The sequence below is a fragment of the Poecilia reticulata genome, chromosome 20 (assembly GCF_904066995.2).
Source record: "Poecilia reticulata chromosome 20, P_reticulata-male-v2, whole genome shotgun sequence".
NCBI lineage: Eukaryota > Metazoa > Chordata > Actinopteri > Cyprinodontiformes > Poeciliidae > Poecilia > Poecilia reticulata.
In genome coordinates, this window is record NC_088849.1 from 15,839,435 (window position 1) to 15,860,159 (window position 20,725).

The 20,725-nt window shown below is 37.7% G+C and overlaps 4 protein-coding genes across 5 annotated transcripts; 3 read left to right on the forward strand and 1 right to left on the reverse strand.

The window, feature by feature from the left end:
- Nucleotides 1-561: 561 nt before the first annotated feature.
- Nucleotides 562-9,648, reverse strand: kpna1 (karyopherin alpha 1 (importin alpha 5)). Of its 2 annotated transcripts, none has more exons than XM_081601450.1 (14): nucleotides 9,567-9,648; nucleotides 6,602-6,735; nucleotides 5,819-5,932; nucleotides 5,622-5,721; nucleotides 5,248-5,342; nucleotides 4,844-4,975; nucleotides 4,610-4,698; nucleotides 4,417-4,516; nucleotides 4,101-4,264; nucleotides 3,610-3,688; nucleotides 3,400-3,525; nucleotides 3,195-3,322; nucleotides 2,640-2,815; nucleotides 562-2,389 (listed from the first exon to the last, which is right to left on the reverse strand). In XM_081601450.1, the coding sequence occupies exons 2-14, from the start codon at nucleotides 6,725-6,727 to the stop codon at nucleotides 2,202-2,204; spliced, it is 1,617 nt and encodes a 538-aa protein (XP_081457576.1). In that variant the 5' UTR covers nucleotides 6,728-6,735; nucleotides 9,567-9,648; the 3' UTR covers nucleotides 562-2,201. The 2 variants fall into 2 exon arrangements, with proteins under 2 accessions (XP_081457576.1, XP_008394608.2); XM_008396386.2 differs by lacking the exon at nucleotides 9,567-9,648 and adding an exon at nucleotides 8,024-8,125.
- nanos2 (nanos homolog 2) lies at nucleotides 8,328-11,760 on the forward strand. The gene has a single exon (XM_008396230.3). The coding sequence runs from the start codon at nucleotides 9,504-9,506 to the stop codon at nucleotides 9,984-9,986; it is 483 nt and encodes a 160-aa protein (XP_008394452.2). The 5' UTR covers nucleotides 8,328-9,503; the 3' UTR covers nucleotides 9,987-11,760.
- On the forward strand, nucleotides 9,787-15,442 carry LOC103456582 (uncharacterized). The gene is made up of 8 exons (XM_008396229.3): nucleotides 9,787-9,922; nucleotides 12,397-12,515; nucleotides 12,717-12,861; nucleotides 12,953-13,066; nucleotides 13,833-13,977; nucleotides 14,060-14,208; nucleotides 14,302-14,441; nucleotides 14,945-15,442. Exons 2-8 carry the CDS (start codon nucleotides 12,416-12,418, stop codon nucleotides 15,094-15,096), a joined length of 945 nt encoding a protein of 314 aa, XP_008394451.2. The 5' UTR covers nucleotides 9,787-9,922; nucleotides 12,397-12,415; the 3' UTR covers nucleotides 15,097-15,442.
- Nucleotides 15,443-17,135: 1,693 nt separating this feature from the next.
- LOC103456581 (uncharacterized) lies at nucleotides 17,136-20,642 on the forward strand. Its single transcript, XM_008396228.3, has 8 exons — nucleotides 17,136-17,215; nucleotides 17,457-17,576; nucleotides 17,730-17,874; nucleotides 17,956-18,069; nucleotides 18,172-18,316; nucleotides 19,286-19,434; nucleotides 19,514-19,653; nucleotides 20,176-20,642. The coding sequence occupies exons 2-8, from the start codon at nucleotides 17,477-17,479 to the stop codon at nucleotides 20,325-20,327; spliced, it is 945 nt and encodes a 314-aa protein (XP_008394450.2). The 5' UTR covers nucleotides 17,136-17,215; nucleotides 17,457-17,476; the 3' UTR covers nucleotides 20,328-20,642.
- The last annotated feature ends 83 nt before the right edge of the window (nucleotides 20,643-20,725 follow it).

The window sequence follows — 20,725 nt, forward strand, 5'->3', positions numbered from 1 at the left end:
CCCAAACAAATTTAAGGAGTGACCGTTTTCCACGCGGTTGGAGTTCTCAGAGGAATAGAGAAATCTGTAGCGGTACCAAGCCTAGAGCTGCAGTGAGGAATTAAATTAAAAGAGAATAAAACATTTCCGACTAGATAAGTGCTATATTTTCTGTTTCCTTTGTGTATACATACCTGTGTTTAGTTTGAAAAATAATAGAGACAGTGGATCCAGTGTAATTGATTTATCTTGTTTGTATATGGGTATGATAAAACCTCTGCCAATGGCTATTGTGACATGTCTGTTTATAGAAATAAGAGTCAGTTTAATAAAGTATTTTTTCTTTGAATATCTTCTGTTAATTAATAAACTTACTTCCGAGGTTTTACTCATACCCAACATGAATTTTATGATTTCGATGTCAGACTATTTGGAAAAAACACAAGATTACGCTTCCTCTGTTACAATTTCAAACATGCATTTATGGGAAAATTACTGAATAAAACCGAAATTAACAATTTCTGACTTGGCAAAAATACCCAGTAATCACATGCGGCAATGAAACTGATCCACCTGCCACTGTTTGGAGTTTCTGAAATGACTTTTATGCAAATGGAAGAACAGAACAGATGCACAAACTCAGTACAACAAACAGTAATGAACACGAAGAGCTGGTCATCTCTTGGAGAGATTTTTGACAAAATTAAGCAACATGAGAAGAGTACTTGGTAAACAAACATTCAGTTGTGCTAACTACAATGATCATCAGGATTTTCAAGTTTAATCTGGATTTTTTTTTCCTTTTTTTTCTGTTGATGTTTTATGGAAGGAGTTCCATATGGCACCAACAACTAAAGATGCTAACTCCCAATTTAAAAAAAAAAAAAGACCAACCTTGATTCTTCAGTCTGATACATGTCTTGATTTGGCATAATCAAACAGCAAACATTTACCTGGATTCATGTTAGACTGCTCATAGATTAAAACTGCCAATTCACCAAATGCAGAGTTGTTTTAGCTTTGCTGAGGAAAAAAAAAAAAATCCCCAGTTTTTGACAAGAGGTTGCTGACAATTTCAGTCCACAATCTGCTCGAATTCCCCTTATGTAGAAAGGTAAACAGTGTAATCTTTGCCATACCAGGAATGGGGGCCTGGACTCTTTACATCTCGCTTCCTGAGGAGGGAAGAGCTGTATCATCAACCAACTTAAATAGCAAACATAAAGACTACCGTCGATGAACAAGCAAAAGTCCAGAACTAAAGTGCTGCAAATAAAATGAAATGATGGTTTAATAAATGAAATGAAATGAAAAAAAAAAAATTCCCGCTGGCTGGACAGAATCCAGGGTTATATAGTCTGTTTTGTTTCGTCCAAGTCCAATTGTCTCAGTGCGAGGGAAGACTCCAATTCCCATGGTTCCATGGGTTTTTTCTTTTAAATCAGATGCGGCAGTTTAAACTCTTGAAGGAGGAGCCAGTGCATGTGGAAAAGTCCCAATACTGGTAAGAAGGAATGATATGAGATCAGGGTGGGAATGCGAGCAATCCACCGCGTAGCGACACAGTCAAGTTTCTAATTAGTCTATGTGACGATTCTGAGAAAAGTTGAGGAAATTAACCCTCCGTTTTTGTTTTTTTTTTCAAGTTAAGTGACTTTCTTAGTCAGTCCAAGTGATGCACTCAAACATGAGGTCGATGTCTTGGGGTCAGTCCAGTGTTTAGGTTGGATCTTTCTCTGTGTAGGAGGACAAATTACGGGGAACCGGGTCAATATTTGTCCATCTTCCAAGTAATTAATGCTTCAGACAAGCAGGGCAGTCCAAATTCTCCCATTGGCTGAGAGAGTGCTTGCCAATCCTATGGCAACAAGGAGAAGGACGTTCTTCTTTCCGATGAGGAGTATGGGAATGGTCTGACAGGAGATGCTGGAGCTCTGGCCAGGAAGTCGGCACAAAACAGAAAAATAAAGTGAACCTTGATGAACTGGCTGACAAGACTTGACCCATGTTGGATGTATGCACAAATATGTGCTTCTTTACTGTTACGTAGTATTCTAATGATCAAGATGATGATTGAATCCATCTCTCTGGGAAAGGGAAAAAGCAGGGCTGTTTGTCACTCTGGGTCTTGGCTGTGGGCAGCGACTGAGAGACGTGAGCGTAGATGAAGATGAAGCTGGAGCTCAGGGGGTGTTTTTTTTTTTTTTTTTTTTTTTTTAGCATTATAGCTGGAAGCCTTCCATCGGAGCCTCGCACTGCTGGAAGAGGAACTGCTGCTGCTGCAGGTCGACGGCCGGAGCCAGCGAAGGGTCCTCGTCTTCGGTGTTGAAGTAGCGCTCGATCAGGTCAAAAGCTTTCTGGTAGATTTCCTGGTTCTCGTGACCCTGCAGGAACTCCAGTTTGTCCAGGCCTGAGAGGGAACAGAGGAAGTTAGAGCTGGAAATAGTTGTCTTTATTTTACCAGTGAAACATAAACATCGTGGCTTCTGCGCATTTTTCTTCTCAAAATTCCAGAGCGAGGTTTCATCAAAATTGGAATATATAGCAGATTAAATGGTAAGAAAATGGAAGCTGCAAAAAGAAAGAATGCATGATTGGATAAACAGATTAATAGATGAGGGAATAGATAGAAAACTGGACGGGTGGACTGACGGACTAACCATAGGCCTCTTCAATGAGAGCACAGTAGGGGTTAATGCCTCCTCCTCTCTTGGCCTCCAGCTCTCCCAGTCGCAGGATGTTTTCTAGACCATTTAGAGCCACTTGGACTATTTTGGAATCCATCAGTGTGAGAAGGTCACACAGCGGTTTTATACAACCGAGTTCCACTAGATGCCTGCAGGGGGCAGTACAGACAGACACAGTAAAAATGAGACTCATCACTTAACCGTAATAAAAAGGTGTTGTCTTTGGAGTAATATTTCTGTCAAAACCACTTAAAACTTATAAAAATTAACCATACATGAAGTCTTAAGAAGAACTAATGATGATTAGATTAAATCTTAAAATATGAAACATAATAAAGACAAAGTTTATTTACTATTGTTTGGTATATGCTATACTTTTGTTTTAAGGCTTTCACAGATTTATAAAAAAATGCAAAGAATAAAGTTCATGCTATTAAAGGATACATTATGTAACAAATCTACACAAAAATGAACTCAAATGTATGATGTAACCTCTTTTTTCTTTCTTAAATAGCACTTGAGTTTCACCTTATTTGCTCTGCAGAGCCGCCGGAGGTGGCGTTGGTAATAGCCCACGCTGCCTCCTTCCTTGTGCGAAACTCAGCTACTTGCAGAATACTGATGAGAGGAGGCATCAGACCCGCATCTATCACCATCTGCGAACAAAGGAAGGAACTCATCAGGTCTTCTAATTACTTCTAAAGTTACAATAAAAGCGAAAGTGTAAACGCACCTGTATTTGTGCTCGATTCCCCGCAGTGATGTTGGAGATCGTCCAACAAGCTTCCTTCTTAATAGACTCCTTGGGGCTGCTCAGCAGGTGAAGTAAAGACTGCAGTGCCGAACAGTTCAGAATCACCTGGAATGAAACGAGTTAGACACAGTCAGAAAATTCACACTTCTCCAGACATTAATACTCAGTTGAAGTAGATGTTGCCTTTACTTGTGTCTGCAGATCATCTCCAGTGACTATGTTTCCAACGGCTCTCAGTGCAGGAGACACCACCTTGTAATCAGAGTGCCTGAAGGAGAGCAGAACCACAGATTGTCATTTTTCAGTTCAGTCAAATAAAAAATTGCATCTTCATGAATTATAATGTCATTAAAGCATTCATTTATTTCAGTAATAGATCAGCTTGTGGCTTCAGGAAGCCCAGGCCTTGTGAATCTCCCAAAACGCTGGAAGAGGTTTTGCGATAAAATCCTCTCAATGTTTTATGCACATATTAATTTATTAAGAGGCAGCTGCATTTGTACCAGTACTCAAAACAGTTGAAATGATGTGCACAGGCAAGACTCTGTGACTATTTTAGCAAATTATAATAAGTATGCAATTATGTTTGTTTGCTTATAGCCCATGAACAAGTCATATATTCTATCAAATTATTAGTAAAATGTTCTGCATAGTTTCAGTGTACGTGTTTCATGACTTACATCAGCAGTTCGACTAGCCTTCGACAGACTCCTGAGTCGATAACAGCCTGGATCTTGTCATTGGGGCCATCAGAAAGGTAAGAGAGTGCCCAGCATGCATCAGCAAGGATGTCTGTGTCGTTAACAAACAGCAGCCAGGAAAGCACGCTGAGACACGGGGACACCTGAGAGAGAAAACATTGTGTTCAAGTCCAGCTAGGAAAAAACTCTTGCAATTAAGATATGAGAGATAACAGGCTTGTGACCTTGAAAGGCAAGCAATGCTGTGCCGAGATGTGGACAGTTGCCATAGTGATGCTTTGTCCTGGCAAATTACCTTAGCAAAGTCTGGAGGTGGGTTCTTTCCTCTGCACAGGTTGGATAGCGCCCACACTGCATTCCTCATCATTGTTAGACGATTTTGTTTGGCCAATAATCTGCAAAGAGAATTTCACAGATCCAGCTTGTGAAACTGCATTTTAATTGTATGAGTGGTATCGAAAAGATAAGGAAATCGAGAAGCTACTTACTGCAGCAGGGAGGGAAGAATATTACAGTCTACGACAAAGTCTCTGCATTCTGTGCTGTCACCTGCTATGTTTCCCAAGGCCCACACTGCCTGAGGAGAAAAGCAGCCGTTTAAGCTCAACTGTAAACGCAACAGAAAGGCTGCAAGTGTGTTTTGAACAGGCTAATTGAACTGAAGAGGAAAGTTAGCTGAGAGAAGCCAACAATGACAAGACAGTTCAGGAAATCTTTCTTACCTGTTCCTGTACGTCCTCAAAGTCCGAGGTGAGCATCTCTATGAATATGGGCACGGCTCCTGCCTGGATTACAACGCGTGTTTGATGGGATGTACCTGAAGCAATGTTGGTCAAGACCCACGCAGCCTCGAACTAAAACACAGAAACAGAACATGAAAAGTGTACAATAACATTAGGCTTTATGGTAACCCTTAAACATGAGGAAAGTACATAGGATGATAGGTAGAAGGAATGCAAGGTGTTGAGAGAATTTTTTTAAGCATAAATGAAAAGGTTTGCAATTAATGTAAAGCAGATATTTCTACAGAGTTAAGACTTTAAATGTGGATCCTAACAAAACTGAAATTTTCTATTTTTGATTTTCCACACTTGTACTGCTGAGCAGAATCAGTATGTAAATGTACCTGCAGTGTGCAGTTTTCTCTCCTCTTCAGAAATTCAACAAATCGCTCCACAACCCCTGGAGTAGCAATAACTTCATCAATGGGTGGGTTTGGTTCTGTGCGACAAATGCAGAAGAAGAAGAAGAAGAGAAAAGAAAAAGTCAAAATTAAATACTGGAGAGCTGGAGAAGTTTTTTAAGCATAAATTTGAATTAAAATCACACACAGGCAGCAGAGTTGCTCAGAATGACGGATTTTGATAATCCATGCATTTCAAGCAATGTCACTATTTCAAAGGTTCAGATCATTTAACGACAAGCAGCACATGCTGTGCTGTAGAGAATAAAGTCCACAGCCATGAGTGATGCACACACGAGTGAAACTTGCAGCTGTACCTTTAGAAAGGAGTTTCCTAAAGCGCTGAGTGCCTATTAGCTGCTGCTCTGGAGAACTGGAGAAGATCATCTGAATCATGTCTTCAGAGATGACCCCACCCTGCAACACAATTTGTTTACATCTGGTTTTATCGAAGGGCTGTTTTTTTTCTCCTTATTTATGGAGAACCAGGATGCTTATTTAAACGTTTTCTCACCATGAGTGGGTCCAGGTTGTTCGCCTGTGATTCCAGGTAGCCGCTGTCGGCCATCCCATCATCCTCCAGGGCTCCATCGTCCTCCACAGTGGCAACGTTTCTCCTTTTAAAAAGCTGCAATAGAATTAGAACATGTAAATATCATTTTTGTCTCATTTGCCTTGATGTTACATGAATATGAATAAGTAGAAGATGCATACAGTGCCTTGCAGTGGGATGCATAACACTTCAACTTGAAGTTGGATTTTTGTTTTAAAGCCCGACTCCACTTTTACCAACTTATTTGCTCACCACTGTTGGCTAATAAAACTCTCAAAGAACAGCTGTTTTTATACTGAATCTGATTGCATACAGGAGTTTAATAATTTTCTAAATTCTGAAGGCAATTGATTGGATTTTGTTTAAGGATATCAAAGGAAATGGAGCCGAATAGAAATGGACAAAGCACATCCCTTCATTTGTAGAATATTTTGAAAATCATGCATCATTTTTGTTCCATTTTGTAATGTGTGATGGTTTGTGTTGGGATATCACAAGCGCTGCATGATACCAGGAAGTATTTTATTGCAACATTGATGAATGCTATTATGACAATATCCATTAAGATTTTAAAAATTGTCCTGACATTTTTCTTTCTTTTGCCATCACACAATATCCAACCAGTCTGTGAGTTTCAGCTTTTCTGACACTATATACATGAGGTATCAGTTCCTTGTAATTACAATATAGCAAGTACTATACATCAGCTGTGTTACTTCAGTTTGATTTTACACCATGAATTACTTGTTCATCCTTCTTCTGTTTGCGGAGCTGCAGACCTTCCTCTTCCCTCCTCCTCCTCATCTCATCTGTGTTGAGAGACTTGTTCTTGTAGCTTTTGAGTCTTGCATTGTCCTTACCCTGACTCATGGTGCACCCTGACAAAATACAAGCATCTATTAGGATTCTCAAAATCATTTCCACTACTGTTCCAACAGCCCCATACACACATTCACAGATTTGTGTTCAACTTTTTGAGTATGAAATAGAGCAGCCTGCAGCTTCACTCCAGCGAAATCTAAATTGATACATTATGGCTCAAATACAGTGTTACAAAAAGGTACATTTAAAGTACAAAACTGAAAGAAAAAGAACAAAATGGCAAAATGTGTCTACAAAAAGGGGCAAAGATGCAAACTCAAAGTCATCTTGCACATGTAACATCTCATAATTTATCATTGTAAATGATATACATTCCAGGATACTGATTTAGCTGGGCTATTCATATTTCATTCAACTATAAGCAGGCTCAAAATTATTCATACCCATTGGGGATAAAGACTTTTGTTTTAATTTTAAGACGCAGACAGTTGATTATTAAAAAGTAATCAATGTATAAGGAGTATCACTTTTGAGAAAAAAAAATACATTTGAACAAAAGAAAGGAACACTGAAAAGCTGTTAAACCATAATGAATAACGAGTGGAAAAGCCTTTATTGGTAGAAGTCAAATGCTTCTTTTGATTTCTGAATTTGTTTTTGTTCTGTCTTCACAAATATATTTGATCCTTCAGCTTTTGCAATGAGCTCCGCGTCTTTGAAGCTGGGAGGCCCCCCGTACCATCATCCTAATCTTTCGCTCCTGTCAAATTTTGTTTATCTTAACAGCAGGATCAGAGTCCTTCATAAAAACATGCCTGCTTCAGTACCAACATGCATCCTCCCAGATGAACTAATGTGACAGCTGTCAGTATTAGCAGAAGAATCGATACTGCAGTCTCAGCCGCTTTTAATTTTAAACAGTTAATAAGTAGATCATTCCCCTAAACAAACATTGCCTAACAACTCACAACATGTCAAGATAGCTAGCAGCAGGGTTAGCTTTCTGTGGCTTTACACAGGCTAACGACCAGCAAACCAAACTTAATTTGGTATGCTAAGCATGTCCTTTACATGTTCGCGCTTATTAAAAAGCGATATAAGGTAGAATGATGTCCTCAGTCGGTCAAGTTGGTTATGTCACAGCCAGTGTTGGCCGCATTCAACACCCCAAGCTAACAGTCGAACAGCGGCTAACTGGACGTTAGCTTAGCGCGAAACCCACCTCAGCACACTGGACAACCAAATATTTCCAAACGCTTTTGACTGGAATTCAACTATTTTTTCCAAATGAATTAGTGGAAAACACTATGAATCTGAAAATGGAGATATTTGTAATATTCTGACCTGTCAGATTGGGCTCGTAATCCCCTGTATTCGCTAGGCCACCGTCGAACTGCCGTCGCCGGTATGTCAACAAATGCGCATGCGCAATACTGAGACATCGCTTACGCAAAATAGCTCCGCCCACAAGATGCGTTTTACTTCATAAACAAAGCGGTTGTCTATTTCTATTTCTATTTTTAGCTATTAGAATTTTTCTTCAGTCAAAACACTGTCCTAAAAAAATAACAAACACTTTTCATACAGTTTCAGAGTTTGCATCTTCAGACATTTAGCTATTTTTTCTATTAATATTTTTTTGCTTAGAAGCTGTTTTTAAAGGATTTAAAGAATGCTTTTAACTTCAAAGCAAATTGCATCCACAAATCCGCCGTCTGATAGCGTGAAGCCTGACTGTGCAGGTGTCACTTTTTAATGTTCTATATTTTTGAAGTGGACTAGACGAGACACTTCGGCGCCGATGGCCATGTTATGACTTGAGATGAATCATGCGTCACCTGTGCAGCCACACGCGCCCACATATCCAATTCAGTAAGTTTTAGTGACTTACACTTTTATTTTTTTTCTTCTCAAATTCAGGTGTGAATTTAATCCCAAATTCACACCTTGAACCTAGGGAGGTGAGGTACCCCAAAATATAAGTGATTACACAATGTTGCATCTTGAAAATCACAAACTGCAAAAATAAAAAAATATAATATAATATAATTATTTACATTTAATATATTTTGAGTCACACTATTCTCTTTTTCTAATACTTATCAATAATATGAACAACATAACAGGAAAATCAAATATATGTATAATAAATAACTAATAACTAATAATTTCCTCTAAAAGCAGGTCTTTTAAAGCAAATTTGACTTAAGAGGTAAAAATATGTAAATAAATACATTATTTCTGAATGCTAAATAAATGTTCTCCTCATTCTTACCCCTGTTTGTACAAGCATTTAAAACATAGTCATTCAGACTTTCAACATTTAAAGGCCTATTTGTCAAAGAGCAGCGATCTGCCATCGGGATTGATGACCATTTGACCCATCACCTCCAAAACAAAGCACTGTGCACAGTCTGCAAAGTTTGAAAAGAACATTTGATATGATGTTTCATAGATTATTTTTGATTGAGAGCCTCATAATATTTTTCATACCATAATTTAATCGGACTTATTGTTAATTATAGCACAGATATTGAAATCAATCAAACCTTATTACTACACGATGGAGTTTAATTAGATAGGCTGACTTAATGGACAAAGTCTGTTACATCTTCCATAGTGACACGTGAAAACAATAAAATCGCTTCTCTTCAAAAGAAAAGTTTAAGATAAAAGGTGACAACGTCAAACTGCATAGTTAAGCACCTGCCGCCCATCTCAGGACGTAAACATTGTTGCAGTCTGAAGCTATGTCCACGCGTCTATAAATATGCCATAATGCGATCAAAGTCAAACTCAAGACAATCCTGCATTGACAAAAAAAATGACCACAACGCAAACAAGAGTGGACTTCCAGAGCTTCGACATGTGGCACGACTACATGAACCTGAACACGCTCCTGCTGGGCGACCGGCGTCCGGTGGAGCTTGGAGACACACGGGAGCCCAGGAAGGAGCCCGGCCAGCAGATGCGCATCATCCAGACGTCACTCGATGGGAAGAAATGGAAAAAATCCTCAGAGACTAGATCAGTCAGCAGCAGCAACAGCAGTCTGTCGGACACCAGCAGCTGCAGCAAGACCTCGGCGGACCTTTGCCGCTTCTGCAGGCAGAACGGGGAGTCGCCCCGGGTGTACCGGTCCCACGCACTCAGATCGGACGACGGGAAGGTGACCTGCCCCATCCTGTGGAGTTACACCTGCCCCATCTGCGGGGCCAGCGGGGACCACGCTCACACACGCAGGTACTGTCCGCAGGGAAAAAAGCGGATGGAGGCAGAGACAGAGCTGCCAGTTTTCAAGTTCTAGTAACTTGACTCAGATGACAATTACAAAAACTGTACATAATTACCAAAAAAAAAAAAAAAAAATAAAAAAAGGAAGAAGAAAGAATGTTCTGGACATGTGTTCAGTTTTACCCCTAAAAGCTGAGAAAGACTCTGTTGTAACGATCAAAAATGATTTTCTTGCAGCTTGTTTATGTTTTATGTCAAAATATGTTTGAGTCCAAGTCTGCTACAGACGATTTGATCTGCAGAGTTCAGGCTGTCACTGTAAAAAAAAAAAAAAAAAAAAACGTTAAATAAAAAAAAGCTTCAGTTATGCACGAGGATGTGGAAATGGTTCACGTGCCAAACGGTTTATCTTGCATTTGTTTACTAACAGCGATGGACACACGCGACTTGTTCTGGAATCTTTATGAAAACAAAATAAACAGTTTCTCGAAGAGTAACTTTTGTGACTGCGCTTTATTTGTGTGTATAAACATATGTATCACTGTGTGCATAGTTTTGTAACATTCCTATTTAAACATTCATTGCATAATGTCCACTTTAAAAGTAGGAGTTAGAAGGGTAGTAATCTTTTATAGTTTTATAATTCCTGTCCTGCGATTTCATAAGATGAAATCGAAACTCGTTTTCGTAAGTGCAATAAACTGGTCCTCTGTTTTATAAACTCTTAATCAGACACTAGTATAGAGTTGTAGTAATATATAATATGTAATATAATATATATGTTTGTGGGCTTATAGTTTAGAGATTCAATTAGCTGTGAGTCCTGTACTTAAGATTATACAGAAATTCTGTCTGTTTTCTAATTCCTATAATCCCATCATGTTCTGAGCATCCATCAAAAAACAAATGTAAACCTTTGTCTCTTAAAAGTTTCCATTTCTCCATAAAACAAGACTTTATTCTACATCGTACATCACAAGAGTGTAAGAAGTGGGAAAGTTTATTTATTAGTTTTTTTTATTCAAAGATGCATGTTTGAACCCAGAAATCCTGGCTGGATTATAAATATAAATTTGCTTTTGACTGGAGAGAAACAGCAACGGTTAGAAACCAAAAAAAAAAAAAAAAGAAGAAGAAAGAATGTTCTGGACATGTGTTCAGTTTTACCCCTAAAAGCTGAGAAAGACTTTGTGAGACTTATTTTTAAGTCTCACTTTGTGATAATAATATTTCTAATAACAAATGCCCGTTTTTACCAGTTTTTCATAGAATAAAACAATTTCCACAGAGTGATATTAGAAATAATATTTGCTCAGATCTATTTGTTGTGTGAGCAGGTTGGAAATGATGTGCATTTCTTTTAACATCATTTTCCACAGATATCAATATCCCACGGAATAAAGCACATGCATTCTCCTTTTGGAAATGTTGTGTTTTTCTTTTATTTTAAATCCCCAAAATAGAAACATAATGGTGGTTCCATAAAATTACTTCAAATTTCCCATTTATAGTAATAATTTATCAAAAATAATAAGTTATCTTTTTTTTTGTTTTTAAATAAAGGTCTCTGTAACATTTGTGTCTAAATGAGTTTTGTTTACCTGGATTCTGTGTTGTAAAAGTTGCAGACCCCTGATGTGAACAAACAGACATAAAAAGCATAACTTATTTAATTCACCAGATAATAACTCAAAATGAATTAACAAACAAAGTTACAGATTTTGATTGAATTGACATTCTTTAAAGACGACTGGAGGTCTTATTTTTATCAGAAGAATTGACTCTGTTCAATGCAAATGTATTTTTGGTATTTCAGCAAAACAAATACCAGAAAAAAATTTTATTTAAAACATTTTTACATAATTGGAGTCATTCAATCTACCTGTTAGCTAACAGGACACATTGTCAGCTTTTTTTTTCAGGACCATGATGCATTTTGTTCTGCTCAACATTTCATAACTCTGAAGATCAGGTGGATGGATTAAAATCGCTTCCTGGCCAATCCTAACAGAGTCATGCAGGGGTTGAGTAAGAAAGCTTACATGAATGTATGAATGGGTCATAAATACTATGTTATCCAACACAGAATGGGGGCAAAGTCTCACTCTTTATGTGTTCACAATTACTAAAGAGAATCATAAGCAGGAGTCAGATTAGGTGGCGCCTTGTTTTTCTTATTTTTTCAAGTTTTTTTTAATCTGTATTGATGTAAAAAAAGTGTCTGGTGTCATATGTTTCGAACACGCGCAATCTAGTAAACAATCTAGGAACAATCTAGTAAACTCATAAAAGTCCTTCTGTTACACAACCATACCTTTTAAATGCAGTGAAGACCCTTGTTTTGCACCACACTGCGGAGAACTCTTATTCAGGAGCAAATAAGTGGCAGGTTTCTGCTAATGATGCAGATTGTCTGACGTGGCACCAACATCATTTTTTCTCTCCGTTTTCCAGATTGGTTGACAAATATTTCTTGCTCTCAGGTAAATTGAAGCATCAAGAATGGCGAAGCACAACCTCGGTCTTCTGATTGCCATGGCGATGGCATTGATCATCTTCATCATCGCCATGGTGTTCTCCGCGCTGGCAGCAGCAGGAAGCTGTGAGTTTGAATTTAAAGATTTCATTTAAGTTATTTAATTGTTTGTAATATCAATGACTATTTTTTTCCGCATTACGATAGTTAAATCTTTTTTTTTTTATTGAAAAAGTTGAAAAAAGGCTAACCCTATTGTAATTGTTTCATTGTTTCTATTTTTACCCTTTTAGCTAATTTTTCATTTATATCTTTTTTTTCTTGCAGCCCCGTTTTTATACGACACCAGCAACATTTCCGCTCAGTTTGTCATCCAGCTCACACCATCAGGTTGGACCTTCACCATCTGGACTATCATCTACTTGTTTCTGGCTTTGGTGATGGTGTACGTCCTCTCTGGCATCTTCAGAAAGTAAGCGAAAAAGCTCAAATTGAGGTTCTCGGCTTAAGTGAAACGTCGAATTACAATAGTGACTTTGGTGGTGTGTAAATATTCTCTGCAGGAACGCCTATGGATATGTGTACTGCAGCCCTGCTGTTCTACCGTACGGCTTTTTTGCGTTTTGGTGCTTGAATCTGGTTCTCAACATCTCATGGTTGTTCCTGTGGGACAGAATGTAAGACGTAAACTTTTTCATATCAGCGTAATCAGTTATTTTTCCATTTGTAGGTAGTTTGTTTTGAAAGAGATTATTTAAGACATTACAAAAATGTTAAGTGCCATATTTATTGCATTTGGTGTACTCAGTGTTTCAAAATCAAAACTATTGTGCATTACTGGTACGTCAAATGGATTTGTAGGATACTTTAGTTGTTGTCAGAAGGAAGAGGCTGCATTTTGTTTTCACAAAACACAAAAATAATCCTCATTAGTCGTTATATATTTCAAAATATACAAGGTCTGGTTCTTTTGGATTGCTCTTTGTTGCTTGTATTTTTTTTTTTATTTAAAAATAAAAATGTAAGTAACTTAAATACAATTTTGTTGGTAAAAATTAAAATGTCTAAATTACCATGCCTGAAGAAACTAAGAACAGTCTGGAAATAAGTAATTTTTTTTATCTGATACATCCAGCTCTGCAAACCACATCTCCTTGACAAACAGACATTTACATGTGCTGCCTCCTTGCAGTTACACAAATGATTTAACTACTTATCAAAGGTTTCCAAAAGTTCTTCATGGGGGCATTTTATTTATTGTATCCATGAGTTTGCAGACTGAAAGCGTTGGATTAGGGACATAATGTTTCATTATGCAGCCCACTGATAAAGCTGACCTTTGCTAAGGAGATAAGCAGCAGAATGTGCAAATTACAAAACAGTTGTAAATGTGAAGTTTGGTTATAAACCGTGTTTTTATTCTATGTGCATTTTTTTTTAAAGGTTCATGTCTGCTGCGCTTGCTTTCCTCATCCTGATCGCACTGACAAACTATGGTGTGATATTCTTCTCCTGCTACGGCCTGAGCCAATATGGAGCCTGGCTCAACAAATACCACAAAGTAGACCTGTGGCTCCTCAGAGTGTTGGTTAGTTTTTCCAGCTTAGCTTTTACCTGTTCAACTGTCTTCTCAGCTTCTGTCTTAATATTGTCTCTTGTCTGTATTACAGATTCAGAATGGGGTCGCCATATATGCCACATGGACAACCATAGCTTCTCTCGTTAACTTGACCATTGTGTTAGAGTATGACGCCAAAGTGTCCAGCACAGACGCTGCCACAGTTTCCCTCTCACTTTTGACCGTGGTGGTGGCTGCGTGGTGTGTATAAGTTGAACATTTTTTTATTTTTTTTCTATTTTTGCAGAAAAATAAGAACATGGACGTAATGCCTTGTCTCTTTGGCTGTCTCAGGTTCCTCCTGGAAAACTTTGTCCTCGACAAACACGTCAGGTTCATTCTCTCCATCTACCCGGTTGTGATCTGGGCGCTGACAGGCATCTTTACGGAAAACTACAACGCTGCTGATCCCACTCGCAATAACGTCTTCATTGGTAAGGAAAAAAGATGCTTATCTCTGTCAACAACATTGCAACGACTTTCAGTTTGTTTGCAAGAACACATGTATTACAATGATATTGTGAAGAGAATATGCATTCTCTTTCAGCAAATCATCGGATCCTAACCAAATCTTGAAAGTTACATGTAGATTTAGAAAAACAACTCTAAAACAAAAATCTCTATTTCAAGTATCAAGCATAATGATTTGGGCTGAAGGACTTGATCAAGTCATAAAACACAGCACATCAACACAATTCAAAACCACATATTATTAACCAATGTAGATCCTTAAAAATGTGACAATGTTACAAACTCCAGCCTAAGTTAAGTTTACAGAACCACCTTTCACTGCAATTACAACTGTGGTCTCTACTGGCTTTGAACATTTACTGAAACCACTGCCTAATATTCTAAGTGCTCAAACTCAGTCAGAATAGATGAGAAGCATGATTACATGTAATTAGTAATACGATAAATTACTTTTCCTCCAAAACAGCTGCACTGTTGGGCATCGCCTGTTTCCTGTGTGTTGCACGGATACTTCTGGTCACCTGGAGGCAAATCAAAAAGCCGCTCTACAAAGACGCAAACCCTGATGACATGTCGCCAATGGAGATTGCAGAGAAGCAGAAAGAGATGTTTAAATGAGCGTCTTGTGTGTGTGTGATTGAGGCTTTTATTTTATGTCCGACTTTATCTTGCGATCTCTGTAAAATATACCTGAAAATCTATTGCATCTGTTTAAAAATGATAAGCGTGTCCTTGAAAAGATGGCTGACTCATCATGAAGCTCTTATGAACCTGTATGATAACACACCTGTAAACACGCTGAGCTCCCTGACAGATTAGACACGTGTGTGCCCGTTTTTTACTTCAGATGAGTTTTGTCCTTTAAGTTTTGTTATGTTATTGTTTGTTTTTTGTTCATATATTATGACTATTGGGTTGTCTAGCTTTTGTATTATGAAAATAAAGACTATTTTTAATCAATTTATATTGGCTATGTCTGGATTATTTTTGCAGTGTCAATGTTAGAATCAGAATTTCATCACTTATCCTTGAAGGGAAATTAAATAATACAAGACAACACATTCAAGACATTAAATACATTAACAAAACAGTCTGAAATATTTTTTCTAAGTAGCTCAAGCAATATCAATGAACTATTTAGTGTTAATCAAAACCCACTGGGTGATCCAGGGTTGCATTAACAGATAACAGAAAGTCAGAATAAGACCCAGTGCTCTCTTTGAGCTACAAAATGTGCTTGAACATTCTTGGGTTCAAATAAATGCACAAAGGCTCAGAGTAAAAACAAACATGATATAATACCTCTCACTAAATCTAGATTTTCCATGTCGCTTTCTGCCTCCTTTCATATTTGTATGGGTATCAGTTTAGCTGGACTTTTTCTGAATGCAACACTTTCCACATATTGCCTAATTTTTGCTGTTGTGGCGTTGTCTGGAACAAGAAATAGACTTTTTTTTATTATGTTTTTTTTATTTCTTCACTGAATTAAAAAAAATAACAAATACAGACATAAAATAGTGTGTTAATCAAAACAAACCAAATAAATTTCCCATAATTCTTTTGTGCAATAAATAGTAAATATTGAACTGAGAGGGCTTTTCTCTTGAATCTTCAACAGATGAGGTCAATGAATATTTGTCAATTAAATATGAATGATTCTTAAAGCCTCAATCTATGAGGAAAACCAGGTTTTATTCTTTTGCTACTGGAAGTTAAACTGTGGAAAATAATTGAGACTAATATGCCTCAGCTGAGTTTCAATCGGAGTTAAAAAGCATCATTACATGAAAACCTTTGAATTAATTTGGTATCACGACTATAATAGAGGAGAACATCCTTTACAACTCAGTGATTCAGATCTCCCATATGTTTTTATCTGTTCTGTTATCTGCTTACTATGAATAATCACGCCATATCCGGGTGGGGGTGCCGTCGCCTTGCAGGAGTCCGCTCCACTCGGAAGGAAGGTTTATGAAACAAGCATTATCAAATAAGATGACTTTGCGCTGAGTTGCTGTGACCTCCACATCTGCCAGAAGTTGCTGCTCTTCACCTGTGTTGAAATTAAAGCGACAGAAATAAGCAAAAACATTTCTTGTAGAGAGGATATTTAAAGGCTCAGGAGCCAACATTTAAACACTTAAGCTGATTACGAGAATAATATCCTTTCCAGTTTTGAGCCTCTCTGATCTCATTCATATGTGTGCTACTTTCTTCGGTTTTTGTAGATTTATATATTTACGGGTTTCTCAGAATACTAAGCCAAAAGTTCAAGAAATCCTTTATCGAAAGGCATATTTGCCAAAACATTCCTTGCAGTAAGCACGACAGCAGTGCACACACCACATCTGATATAAGAAGGAATGACTTATTTGTTAAATGATGTCATCTGATATAACAAAAACTACAAGCACAGTTTCAAATATCTGTTTGCTTGGTTTGTCTGTTAATCATAAACCAAAGATTAATAATAATAATAAAAAAAACACCATAATTTTAATAAAGAAGGAATGTACAATATATATATACACATCTTCTAAAAATAACTGGACCCTCTGTACTAAGCTGCAAGTGCCTGTAAGATAAGAGCTGCACGTGACCCTTAGGTGGGTCGTAAACGTTTTTCTTACCTAACTTTAAACCTCTATATAACAGGCCGATCCCCCCCGGTGCTCCGCATTTACTCACTCTCTTCACACCAGTGACTTGGTGGACATCAGAAGGAGCAAACAAGGTACGCTACAGCCTATGTATATGTGGACTTTGCTTTCTGTCACGTTGCCAGTTTTTTATTGACTGGCATAAAGCGGAGCTGACATAACAACACATGAATGTATATGTAATGTAATACAAGTTGTTTCAAAGCCTAAATGTAAATCTTTGTTTGTTATCAAAATTTTTAGAAAGGAGTAGGCTATTAATATTGTTTTCTATCACTGTTCTCAAAACTGTATTTTTCCTCTATTTGTCAATAGTGTAATTGCATCAGACCACAATGGGAAAGCACGACTATGGGCGACTTGCTGCCATATTAATATCTGTTGCCGTCTATGCAGTAAGTCTGGTGTTCAACGGGCTTTCTGTGGTTGGAGTTGGTGAGTTGAAACATATTCTATCTCTTCTGTTAAGATTATTTTCTCTGTAAAGTCTTGAATTTTCACTACAGGATGATAAACACAAGTATAACTTCAACATGCAAGTTTCTCTTGAGCTTGAATCAGCAGTTCCATCTTACCTCTCTTACGCAGGTCCCTATACCACGACCACAGCCAATGTGTCGGCTGTGTACGACACAGAGCTCACTCCTTCAGGGTGGACCTTCAACATCTGGACCGTCATCTACATCTGGCTGTCTGCAACGATCGTTTACATCGTTTCTGGTCTTTGCAGAAGGTAGCAAGCAGGAACATTCTGTGTTTATGCCAGCAGAAGTAAAAGTGATTTAAAGACTGTCCCATTTGTTTTGTCCTGCAGAAATGGTTATGGATATGTCTACTGCAGCCCCGCAGTGTTGCCCTATGGATTTTTCATCAGCTGGTGTCTCAATCAAGGATTCAACATTTCTTGGCTTCTTGTTTGGGACAGAGGGTAGGAGCCTTCTCTAAAAGCTTCAGTTTGTTTTTGTAACAATCTCAACTGAGTCACAAAGCAAGCAGTTTGAGTGTTTGAATTTGTGTTTTCTGTTTTAAGACTGATGATTCCTGCACTCATTTTCCTCATCCTGCTTATCTGCACAAACTACTCCATGGTTGGCTTCATCTGTCACGGGCTTCACGTTTACGGACCCTGGCTCAATAAGTACAGCAAAGTAGATCTGTGGCTCATTCGCATGCTGGTGAGTGCTTGTAATAGCCAGCCCAAGAAACAAGCAAACTAAGCAGGTGCTTAAGGCTCCAAATAGAACTACAGTTATCATTAAAATAATGATTCAAGAAACACACAAAATGAAAGAAGCATTATGTTTGACAACATTACTCTTCAGCTAAACAGCAAAAACTGTAAATGCAACCTCTGCTAAGTCAGCTTAAACATAAGCTGGAAAATTAAATGAAAAAAATTAACATTGATTTTTTTTAAAACATATACGGTTCAAAACAAATGTTTATATGTGTTGTGTTCAGAGATTAAATAAGTCATCATATTTCTTGTTTAGGAAGATTAGCATTAGATAAATTCCAAAATGTTGAGTTAAAATTTTTTTTCTAGAGTTTCTTTTAACAATCTACAGTTCAGAAGTTTACTTACATTTCTATCTGGCTTCTTACTCGCTGAGTCGCCTTTCAGCCATTATCAGAACATGATTCACATAACTTTGGGTAACGACCCTCGGTTACCAGGCAGTATCTCCATAACTTTGGTTGATACAAATATTTTGCACCAAAACATGTACAGCTGTGCATCACTGGACATTTTATCTTTAGGGAGGACATTCCCATAATGCTTTTTTCTATTGTTTAAGAAGATAAACATTAGGCTTTTGAAAATCTGACCTAAGGATGAACCAAACTTGCGCAAATTTTTAAAGTCATAGCAATCAGTGTCTGAAAGCTACAAAATCTGGAAAAATGCAATTTACTATAATATTTGTGATGTTAGAAGACAAAAACATTTAAGTAATGATTATAAATAATATCAGCTGAGCTGCAGTTAACAATGGTAATTAGAGTTTGCCGAAAATGTCAGTTTATTAAGGGCCCAAACCAAACGTGGGCATGATTGGATTTTATTTTACAGAAATGAATAATAAAACAAGGCAAAAGAAAAAAGCGTTTAATTTTCAAACTCATTAAATCTTTGTCTGCAGGTTCTCAATGGTGTGATGATATACACAACATGGACGACCATTGCAACGCTCCTCAACTTGACTATCGTGCTGAAGTATGAAGCTAACATGTCCACAGCAGACTCTGCCACGCTATCATACTCTCTGTTGTCTGTGGTGCTGCTTGTGTGGTGAGTGGTATTTCATTGAATAATGTATATTTTGGCAAAAAAAATTATAGCATAATCTTTATAATCAATGCCTTCGCAGGTTCATTGTGGAAAACTTTGTCCTGGACAGACATATGCGGTATGTTTTCATACCCTACGTTGTTGTGATCTGGGCTCTGTCTGGAAACCTGGACAAGAATTATGACGCCTCCTCACCCAGCCGCAATGGAATCTTCATTGGTAAGAAAAGTGGAACTTTAGATGTTTTATTTGCTCTAGGCAAAACTGCCTAGAGCAAATGTGATATTAGAAATATTTTTTAGACTACCAGTTTTTGATATGGGCCAGGACCAGCTTCCAAGAGTACTATACCAAGGGGAAAGGGAAGGGAGAGAAAAAGAGAAGGAGGGGGTGGGTAGACAACCAGAAAGAAAAATAAACTTATCAGATAGTTTCATCCTGACTATGTTTTCGTTTGCCTCTGCAGTCAGTACGCAGTTGGCCCCCTCCCTGCTTTTGTGTTGAGTAACCACCCCCTACTTGCTGCTGAGAATGAGGACACTATGTCCTTTGAGAGGGACTGCACAGCGTTTTATCCCACAACAGAATCCCTCACTTCACAAAAAATAAATATAAACCGAGAACAAAACACACTGAATGAACTAAGGCAAGATCTGAAGTGAAGAAACAACAAAGTAATCTAAACAGAAACCAAAATGATTCCCAAAGTTGAACACTGCCTAACAGATTGTTTTCTTGTAGCTGTTTTGCTGGCTGTATCCTGTGTGCTGTTTGCCATCCGGATTGTTTTAATAGTTTGGAGACACATCAAGCAGCCACTGTATGAAGACGCAAGTCCCAAAGCCTTGGAGGTGTCCGAAATAGCTGAGAAGCAGAAAAAAATATTTCGTTGAGAACTTTTGTGTATAGCAAGCAAACAAAGCTGCCTTTTCTATTTAAACTACCTATTTTTGTGTATATTCTGACACATTAACTTTCACTGCATTATAATTTTGCTACTATGCTTTTGGACTGCCGGATCTATAAAACTCTCATGGTTGTTGCCTCAAATTTAGATAAGACTTTGATAGGAACACTGTGATTACATTATAATTACAGCAGTTCACATCAGAAATGGGTTGTAATTAAATTTCTTTTTAACATTTGTATATTTAAATGTATAAAAATTTTTTTTCTGTATTGCTGTTTGTTTTGTGTTTAAATAAAACCTACATTCCAAACCCAAGTGTTGTTCTCTTTGCACATTTACATTGTTTCATACTTTAAATATTTTGTTGAAAGAATTTAAATT

Bases quoted from the DNA above. Each gene is read 5' to 3' on its own strand.
- kpna1 (XM_081601450.1), bottom strand. From the start codon at position 6,727: ATGAGTCAGGGTAAGGACAATGCAAGACTCAAAAGCTACAAGAACAAG. The intron at 4,265-4,416 runs GTAATTTGCCAG...TTTCTCTCTCAG, and splicing joins CACCTCCAGACTTTGCTAAG to GTGTCCCCGTGTCTCAGCGT. The intron at 2,390-2,639 runs GTTAGTCCGTCA...GTTCCCTCTCAG, and splicing joins TCTCATTGAAGAGGCCTATG to GCCTGGACAAACTGGAGTTC.
- nanos2 (XM_008396230.3), top strand. From the start codon at position 9,504: ATGACCACAACGCAAACAAGAGTGGACTTCCAGAGCTTCGACATGTGG.
- LOC103456582 (XM_008396229.3), top strand. From the start codon at position 12,416: ATGGCGAAGCACAACCTCGGTCTTCTGATTGCCATGGCGATGGCATTG. The intron at 12,862-12,952 runs GTAAGCGAAAAA...TATTCTCTGCAG, and splicing joins CTCTCTGGCATCTTCAGAAA to GAACGCCTATGGATATGTGT. The intron at 14,442-14,944 runs GTAAGGAAAAAA...CCTCCAAAACAG, and splicing joins TCGCAATAACGTCTTCATTG to CTGCACTGTTGGGCATCGCC.
- LOC103456581 (XM_008396228.3), top strand. From the start codon at position 17,477: ATGGGAAAGCACGACTATGGGCGACTTGCTGCCATATTAATATCTGTT. The intron at 19,435-19,513 runs GTGAGTGGTATT...ATGCCTTCGCAG, and splicing joins TCTGTGGTGCTGCTTGTGTG to GTTCATTGTGGAAAACTTTG. The intron at 19,654-20,175 runs GTAAGAAAAGTG...GTTTTCTTGTAG, and splicing joins CCGCAATGGAATCTTCATTG to CTGTTTTGCTGGCTGTATCC.